General features: G+C 41.4%; 2 protein-coding genes across 2 annotated transcripts; both read right to left on the bottom strand.

Moving 5' to 3' along the window:
* Positions 1–1,634: 1,634 nt before the first annotated feature.
* On the bottom strand, positions 1,635–3,752 carry CSUI_004292 (uncharacterized protein). The gene has a single exon (XM_068064485.1). It carries the CDS (start codon positions 1,973–1,975, stop codon positions 1,727–1,729), a length of 249 nt encoding a protein of 82 aa, XP_067923540.1. The 5' UTR covers positions 1,976–3,752; the 3' UTR covers positions 1,635–1,726.
* A 67-nt stretch (positions 3,753–3,819) lies between these two features.
* On the bottom strand, positions 3,820–9,303 carry CSUI_004291 (uncharacterized protein; the record flags this gene model as incomplete). Its single annotated transcript, XM_068064484.1, has 3 exons — positions 3,820–5,991; positions 6,714–7,258; positions 8,147–9,303. 3 exons carry the CDS (start codon positions 9,301–9,303, stop codon positions 4,625–4,627), a joined length of 3,069 nt encoding a protein of 1,022 aa, XP_067923539.1. The 3' UTR covers positions 3,820–4,624.
* Between the last annotated feature and the right edge of the window lie 398 nt (positions 9,304–9,701).

Below are 9,701 nucleotides of genomic sequence, written 5' to 3'. Positions count from 1 at the left end.
TTGTTTCTTTCTTTCTTTTTTCTTCTTCCTTTCCAGGCATTTCATTATGACCACGATGAAGAGGGAGGTCTTCGCGAAGAGACAGAGACGAAGAATAGAAGAGAAGATCTCCTTAACCCAGATGAAGACAAGAAACAAGAAGAAGAAGGAGAAAGGAACGATTCAGAAAGAGGATCCCGAATTCTTCCCTACAAAGATCTTGCAGCCAATGAGTGTGGTTTCTTAGGGATGACGTTCTTATGTAAAAGAAGAAACGAGGAAGACATTAAACAGTCTCTTGCTTCAGTTAACGCCGAATATAAGACGATTGTCGATCCCTATTATTCGTGTCCTGTGTATGAAACAAGAGATCCATCGAATATTCCTATACGTATCTTCATATGCGAGGATGATACTTGGCTCCCTTAGCTCACATCAATACCCCGGTCACTACTGCTACTACTACCACCTACACCTTACCTATCACATTCTCCATACATACACATACATACAGATATATAGATAGATAGATATGTATCGTTTATTATACATCGTCATTCATAGAACGGTATCTGTCTAGAGGTAAGTCTCTAGGCTCAACCATTCCTATCTCTCTAGATAATATACATACATACCTATATATATGTGTATACATATATATATACATACATCTATGTAGAGTACTCGTTGGGGAGAGAAGGAAACATGCATACATAGGTAGTAGATATTCATACATACATGGTCGTACATGAGGGTATGGCGGTATGTGTACAGGTAGGTATTGCGTCTACGAATGGAGGTCCATCTATAGGAGTACTGTCATCCTTACCGGGTCACTTGTAGTCAGTATATGTAGGCTAGATTGATGGCGTCTTTAGTAAGGGAGGATAAGATAGAAAGAAGAAGAAGAAGTATTTTTCTCTCGAAGAAAGAGCTCGGCAGGTATAACATCTCGCCACGGCATCGATCGACTGTGAATGAAGATGTTGGAAAGACAGCGACGGCGCTGAGCTCTCTCTCCTTTTTCTCTTAAGCTAGGAAGGAAGGAAGTAGAGAGAGACACAAAGAGAGAGAGATAGAGAGAGATGTAAGAAGATAGAAAGACAGAGAGAGGCGAGGAGAAAGGATATGAAGACGGAGAGACTGGTCGGTTAAACGTGAGAAGAACAAGAAGAAAGAGAAGATTTCTAGATGCAAAGATTTTGATAGATCATGATTGGAACCATACCAGGGGATGAAGGGCGGACAAGAAGAAGAATGCATGTCTCCTCTATACAAGGAGGCCGTGAAGAGAAAGATCGCAAAATACCTGATGCATGCAAAGTTAACAGCTCGACGCTCTTCTTTCTTTCTTTCTTTGTCGTAGGAAAGAACAAGAAAGAGAGCGAATCCTCTCCACGTGTTTCTCCTCTTTGAGCTGGAATACTACAGACATCTGTATTCTATATGTATATAGAGAGAGATAGACCGATAGAAAGATAGATAGATGGGTTTAAGAATTATCCGTCTCTCTCTCTCTCTCTCTGTCTCTCTGTCTGTCTATGTTTCTCTCTGTGTTTCTTAGGATGATGGAGAATGATTTGCCCTTCATTAAACCTTCTCTGTACATGTTTCGAGAGTCTCGATGTATATCTACCTTTCTGTATCTATACCTGTCTTCCTGTATATTTATGTATATATGTATAGGTAGATAGATATGTATTTCTATCTTTCTCTTTTGTGTAGTATGCATTCATCATCCTCATCATCAGCGCGTTCTTTTGCTGGCTATTCTCCTTCCTTTTCTTCTTCTTCTCCTGTCTCCCTGGAGATTTTGATGCTTACCATTTTCATCAAGATTGGCGCATCGTGCTTTTTTCTTTTCGAGACGAAAATAGAGTAGTCGAAGAAGAAAAGAAGCAAAAGAAAAGGAGGAGAAATCTGTTGTCTCTAGAGACACGTCTCTCTCGTTCGTCATTCGGGTGTCTCTCTCTCTATGTCGGCGTGTGCACTTCATACGAGAAGAAGTGTAAGGATGACCTTTTTTCTTCACATGTATATCTTTCGTCTTCTTTCTTCCTCTCTTCTTCGGTTTGCGTCTAGTAAAATCGACGGCGTTTCTTTCTAACTTTCGTTCGTTCTTTCGAGTCGAGGGAGCAAGAAGAAGAAATGAAAATGCATATGTATATAGGGTTATCTCTCTCCTGTAGGGATAATCTAGATGTGTATGTATATATATTTTTGTCACTACATGCTTGCGAGTCTCTCTCTCGCCGCGCGGCGGTCGCTGCTTCCTCTCTCACACACCGAATCGGCTTATCTTCGAGGGAGGGGGCTCAGATGAAGAAAAAGAAAAGCCTCTCTATCTTCAAGCCACAGACTGTGTAGAGAGAAACGGGATACTACAATATACATATATACATATATATATATATCTACTTGTGTATATGTCACTATGTGGTTCAGATACGTATGTAGACTGGGGGATATTTGTATGTAGATGATGAAGGATGTGTAGGCTACTGCACCTTGTTAACAAGAGAGAGAGGAGAGAGAGAGAGACATCTAGAAAGAACAAAAGGAGAGAGAAAGAGGAGAGAGAGAGGTATGAGGTGATAGAGAGGGAAAGAGAGAGAGAGATGGATGACTAGCCTCGAATGGATGAATGAATGAGGGAAGTTCATCTATCCATCAGTCTTGGATCTAGTTGAGGGACGTAAACTTCCTCTTTAGTCTTTCGTTGGAGGGGATTTCGCCTCTCTTTCTTTCTATTGCTAGTGTGATTTGTCTCTCTCCTCCTCTTTCCCTCACATCTCCATTCTTATGTAGGGATATTTATCTAGTCCTCTTCTTTCTTTTTCTGCCCTGTGCTTTGAGCCTCTCGCTCTTTCTCTTTGTCTCTCTCCGTATTTTCTTTCATCTGAAAGAACGCCTTCCCCTGCCTCTCTCTCTTACCATCGAGCGGGAGAGGGAAGAAGGCGAGGAAGAAGAAGAACTTGAGACTTTTCTTTCTTTCTTTAAAAGACTTGTGTGTCTTTTCTTTGACTTTCCTTTCTGTTGCTTTCGTATAGATGCGAGAATACAAAAAGAGCAGTCAACAGATCGATCGATCTATCAATGGGAAGGAGAGTATCGATAGTCGTAGTGATGGAGAGTGTCTGTACAGTAGAATCCGCATCTTCTTTCTCGCACAGGATCGAGAGATGGGCGGGGAGATCAAAGACGAAGAAAAGCAGAGAGATGTTTCTTCTTTCTTCTTTTTCCTTCTCTTCTATCAGAATGTGTTCGCCTCTTTAGCACAGAGAGAATTCAGACTCATACCTACTAACTCCAGTTCATACCGTTCTCTTCACCAGCTGTACATACACCTACACCTAGACTCGCATAGCTATGAATAGAAACATACCTATATATATACATACAGGTATCTCTCACTCTGTCTCCCTGTACATTACATACATACAGCTGCATGCATATCTTCTTTTTGGACATACGTGTCACACTTTTCTCGAGTCTTCGAGCCTTCAAAGCGCGCTCCCCTCCCTGTGTACATACAGATGAGCTCGCCCGGCCTTTTTCGCTGTAATTTGTTCTCGAGATTTGCGTTTGTCTTGTGCTCCTCTGAGGCTTATAGATGATGAGAAACAAGATAAGAAAAGGTGCGAAAGATAGCTGCAGGTGATTGAGCCGAATGAGTGGGCTCTATGGTCACCTTCACTTAGAATAATGGCTAGCTAGTCAGCTAGCTAGCTAGCATAATATGAGCAAGCTAGACAAGAAGCTTTGAGAGAGGTGTGACTAGGAAACTGCGGAGGAGAAGGCAAGACCGATAGCAGGCAACTTCCTTCTTTAAAAGGATTTCTGTTGGATTGTCCGGGAAAGTAGAAGAGAAGAAAAGAAGGAAAGACAGAAGACTGACAATGATGAATGGGCACTACAAATCGAGCAGACACATGAAACACACCTCAACTAGTTGAACATACACAGCCCTACGAAACACTAAGAATCCAAACATCCCGTCTCTCTTGGATGGATAGAAAAGCGCTCTATCTATAGATACAGATCTATATACACTTAGCTATGTCGGGTCTTTATGTATGTGGCTATAGGTGGATGGCTAGGCGAGTAGGGATATTCAAGGAAGAAGAAGAAGAGGAATGAAGACCCAACCTAGCAGGGATCCTCTTCTTCGCTCAACTCCATACATAGGCCTCATAACATTGTTCATATCCTCGTCAGGCAGGTATATCAAAGACACATAGAGAGATAGATACAGAGAAATCTACAGATAAACCACAGGTAGACAGGGACGAAGAGGAAGGAGGCGACAACAGTGGACCTTACTTCTTCTACAGAGAGGGAGAGGATGAGAAATTGCTTACAAGCAACTAGGTCTCATTCACACTTGAACTGTCGCCTCTTCTTTCTTCTTCACGATGAGCCGAACCGGAGAAGCGACGATTTTGATCTTCCCTGTCTTCTCTTTTTCCTTCTTTGATTCTTCTTGTTCTTCTTCAGAGACCGATCATGTCTACGTCATGTATATAAATGCCTGCGGTGTATGTACAGACACCTGAAACGAGTATGAGGAACGAATTGAAATAGGATGAATCTACATAAAAGAAGGCAACTCCTTCATTCTTTCTTTTCTATCCTTTTCTTCTCTTCATAGAAAAGAGAGACTTTCCTGTCGATACATCTCTTGTTGCTGTTCAAGGGAAACCCTAATAGCCTCAGCCGCATACACAGATCCATCTTCTTCTTCTTCTTCATTCTCTTCTTCTTCATCCTCATCTTCTTCATGATTTGCATGGATCGAATCTCTTCTTACTATACGTTGCATCTCTTCTTCTTCTCCCTCATCGATTTCTTCTTCTTCCTCTGTTGTCTTACTTCCGCTCGAAGATGCCCCATGTTCTTCTTCGTCTTCTTCTACCTCTTTATGCCTCACCTTCTCTAATTCATTCTCTTCTGTTTCTTCTTCTCTTCTTCTCTGTCTTGATATCGTACATTTCTCTTTTCTTTGCTTTGCCTCTGAGACGTCTTTTTTCCTCGGAGAAGATTCTTCAGTCCTTTCCTTTTCGCTTTCATCTTTCATCTTCTCTCTCTTATTTTCTTTCTTCTCTCTATAGTCTTCTTCAACTTTCTCTTCTTTTTCTCTCTCCTGTTTACAAGTCTCTCTTTCTTCCTCGTTAAGACAAGAAGATTGTCTCGTCTTTTCTCCCTCTAGATTATTTCCTTTATCTTCTTCTTCCTTCACAGCATCATCCACCGCCGAGATGAGGTAACGCGCAAAAGAAGAAGAAGAGAGAAAAGAAGAAGAAGAGAAAGAAGGAGTAGACGAACAAGACAAAGAAAAAGAAGAAGAAGAAGGGACTTCACATTGATAAGATGGCTGCATGTGTATAGCTCGCCTGATGTGTTCTATGAAAAGCTTCTCGACTTTTTCTTCGAGATTCCTAAGTTTGTATTGTAATGATAAGCAACGTAAAGACAGGATGAAGGAAGGATAAGAAGACGATTCTTCTCTCTTCATCTTATGTATCCTACCTTCTTCTTCATCTTCTTTCACAGAGGAAAGAGACTCTCTTCCTCCTTCTCTCCTCTCCCTTCTGTTCTTCTTTACTCCTTCCTTCAGTTCTTCTCCTTCTCCCTCTTCTTCTTCTTCATCTATATCCATCTCTTTCATATGTGCCGCTTGTGCAGACCTTCTCTTCTTCCTTTCCTCTTCTTCTAAGTCTTTAACTTTTTCTTCAAGGAGGTGGATCTCTTCCAGGCTATAGAGCAACTCCTCTGCAGCGACCTCGGCAAATTCCAGAAGCTTCAGGCGTCTCGCTATATAAGGCTGATCATAAAAGAAAGGCAAGACCAGCCATCTCCAACAAGGAGAAGAAGAAGAGGAAGAAGAAGCCTTCATTGTCTTCTTCTTTCTTCTCTTCTTTGTTCTTGCCGAGGTACTATCTCTCCTGGGGAGATCCCTCTCTTCTTCTTCTCTTGAAGTCAACGATGAAATGAGGCGTGTGACAGTTCCCGCTGAAAGACGAAGAAGGGGAGAGACAGACACAGGACGAAGAGAGAGATATAGAAGAGGAAGACAGTTCTTGTCAAGGGCTCTCAAGAAGAGAATTCTTCTGCTAGTTGTAGTTCTACAAGCGATGCAAGTGGGAAAGGAGTGAAGAGAGAAAAGATTCAAGAAAGAGAGAGTTAAAATGGTATTGTCTTTCTTTCCGTTCAGCCTCCTGGATCTGGAGGTACACTGCAACAGGCGTCTTGTTTTCTACAATAGACATTCTCCATGTAAATGGATGGTCTCTTTCACAAGTCTGCTATTCACGGACCCATCAATGGAAGCAGGAAAGAGAGAAAGATATATATATATATATAGCAGCGGGGTAGGTATACGTATATATAGAGAGAGAGAGCTACTGTATGCATATATATGTGTATATGTATACATGTATACTGATCGACACGTCTTCCTGTTCTTCTTTACTTGTATATGATCTATCGCATGCGTAGAGACACGTACACCTATATGTAAGTATACGGCCTTATCATATACCACAGGGTCGCTATAGATAGGCATCGACTTATAGATATACGCACGAATGCGATGCATAGGGAGTTTCTGCCTTTCGTACAGCTAAGGAGACTTCTTTGTAGCGCCTCCTGTTCTTTTCTCTCTCTGTCGTCTTGCTGTCCTTTTTGCTTTTCTTAGACTTTTTATGGATCGAAGGACCTTTCGATGATCTTACCGGAGCCAGCTGACGCATGCGTGATAAGACAGAAGAGTGAGAGAGAGGAGTTGGCATTGAGGAGAAAAGGCTGTAAGAAGCTTTCGAGATCTAGAAGAGAGTGAATGATGACAGCTCTCCAAGTCTTATTCTTCTCTTCCTCTCTTTCTCTCATCATCTTTGTCTTTTTCTTGTCGTGTCTCTCTTCCTCTGCCACTGCATCTTCGCCTTCTTCCCTTTTCTTCTTCTCGCCCTTTCTCTTTATCTTCATTCTATCTTGATCTTGTCTATCTAAGAGAATATGGCTGGAGACCTTGTATCGATCTTCTTCTTCTTCTCCATTGTCTTGTTCTTCCTCTTCGTTTTTCTCATCTCTCATCTCTTTCTTCTGTTGGAGGAGAACTCCGCGTCTCTTCGTCTTCTTCTCTTCCTCCTTCTCCTCCTGCTCCTCTTCCTTAACAGACCAGAAAGGAGAAGAAGAGGAAGAGGGAGAAAGAAAGGAAGAAGAAGAGGGGGATGACGAACAAGACGTGACGAAGGAAGAGAAGGGGCAATGGAGGAGAACCCTGTTTCGACAGATAGGAGATGATATCACATCATAAATACGAAGCAAAAGAAGAAGAAGAAGAAGAAAAGTCTTAGAAAGAAAAGCACGTCATCGGAAAAACGAAGAAGAAGAAATACACAAAAGGGAGAAAAGAAAGAAGAGAGAAAAGAAGAAGAGAAAGAGAAGGGAGAACTTTTGAATTCTCCATTAATCCATGTCCCTATCCATCTGATCGTGTTTGCCTTCGATCAGTGAGGAGCAAGATTTCTTTCTTCTCTTCTATCCATCGATGTTACTTTTCGTGTACACTTTCTCTTTCACTTCTTCTTTCTCCTCTCAAGAATGTAACAAAGTCTGTGAAGAAGGATTGACCTCTTTCTCTTTCTCTTTTCTTCTTCTTCTTCTTGCCTATCAATCGACAGGCACATTTCGAATCTTGTCTCTACTGCGGCATCTTCCCTTCAAAGTTATCTCTAGCTAGCTCATTGAGAGAGGATAGATACATATATGTATATCTATCTATATATACCTATAGCTATCTAAGTGAAAAAGTCCATGTAGACCTACAGAGATCTATACATAGGTATGTACATCAACGTCTATCTAGATTTATACATACATATATATATATATCCATAGATCGCTGTCCGTACACGCATATATGTATAAATGGATATATATCGACAGGTAGATACACACATGCATATTCATACATGTACATACATATTGGCGTATACATGCGTACATATCCTACATACATGCATACACATACATATTCATATTCATATATATACCGAAAAATAAAGACAGGTAGACATATATAAAGCAATTGTCTCGAGATAAATCTCTGTGTGCTTCTTCTTTCTTCTTTTTCTTTCTCTTCTCTTTTGTTTGATGGAAGTCTTACTGGGCATTGAGAGTCTTTCCGATATGACAGAGAAGACGCAGAAATCGAGGAAGAGAAGGCAAGAGATGAAGCTCTCTTGCATGCATCGACCCGAGGGAGAAGAATAGAAAACGTCTCTCCTCCTTACTTCTCTCTCTACTTCTTTCTTTTCTTCTTCTCCTTTCACTTCTTCCTCTTCCTCTGTCCTCTTCTCCCTTTCTATCTGTCATACAATCTTCTTCTTGCTGTTCTTCTTCTTCTTTCGTCTCCCCTCTTTCGTCCTTCTGCGGATCTCCGAGAAGGAAACACTTCAACTGCTCGAGTGTACATACACCCCCTCTCCCGACTCCTCCTCTCCCCCCTTCCTCGTCTTTTCCTCCTTTTCTTCTTGCCTTTTCTTCATCTTTTTCCTTGTTCTCTCTCGCTGTTCTCCCATCTCTTCTCTCTTCTTCTTGATCGTGTCTAGGCATCGTTATCGCGTCTTCTGTTGAGAAAGAGTCGATGGGGAGAGGTGTCGAGATGCATGAGGAGAAAGGATAAAGAAGAAGAAGACCTTCATCATCGTAAAAGGAAACATGTATAAGATCCGTGGAGAAGAAAGGATTCTCACTGAAGACTTGTCGATGGTTGCTGTGAAGAGAAGAACAAGAAGAAGAAGAAGGCACATTCGAGTGTACATACACCTCGTCGGGAAGAGGCGAGGGAGGAGAAGAAGAAGAAGTCTTAGATCGATGACCGTCATCACGTTCTCTTTCTTCGTCTATCGCAGCAGTATCCTTCTCACCCCCACAAGATGGAGAAGAAGAAGAAGAAGATAACGACGTCTCTTTCTTTGTATGAGGAAAGAGACTCGGAGGAGAGAAAAGAGAAGGAGGAGTAGACAGTAGCTTTTTCGAAATGCATGCGTAGATTTTCCATGGAAGTTTTGCAGATCCAACTGTTACAGCCGAAGGCGGGAGGTTCCTCGATGATGCAGGAAAGAGATATGAATCAAAGAGATAGAGCAACGGTATAGAGAAAGGAAGAGCCGGGGATGATGGAGACGCCGTTGGTATCTCTGGCGAAGAGAAAGAAGAAGAGAAAGAAGAAGAGGAAGAAGAGGAAGAAGGAGAATCGAAGATAGATTCAGGTAGGCCAAGATAAGAAGAACGGAATTCTCCATGATCATCGAGACACATACGCCATCTCCAGTGACTAGGGAAAAAGAAAAAAGAGGAAAGAAGGCTCCAGCTAACGGATTCAAGAAAGCAAAGGGAGTGATAGACCGGGAGACCTCAGGTGTGCATACATATACAGATATATATACAGATATATATACATATATGTATATAGGTCTATGCAGATAGTTGCATGGCAGGTATACATGAACGGCCACGTGGGTGGTGTATGGCTGCCTTGTCAAGCAACCTTATCTCATATCTATCTGCATATATATACACCTGCACCTATCTATATGTATACATATAACACTGCGTATGCATAAATACGTATGTATATATATATATATATATATACATATATATATACATGTATACTTATGTATATATCTATGGAGATGTATGTATGTCTGTCTGTA

The sequence above is a fragment of the Cystoisospora suis genome, assembly GCF_002600585.1.
Source record: "Cystoisospora suis strain Wien I chromosome Unknown contig_1976, whole genome shotgun sequence".
Taxonomy (NCBI): Eukaryota; Apicomplexa; class Conoidasida; order Eucoccidiorida; family Sarcocystidae; genus Cystoisospora; species Cystoisospora suis.
Note: the sequence above shows the minus strand (reverse complement) of the source record. Positions and strands in the feature narration are given on the sequence as shown.

Coding starts and splice junctions, on each gene's coding strand:
- CSUI_004292 (XM_068064485.1), bottom strand. CDS start 1,975: ATGAAGTGCACACGCCGACATAGAGAGAGAGACACCCGAATGACGAAC.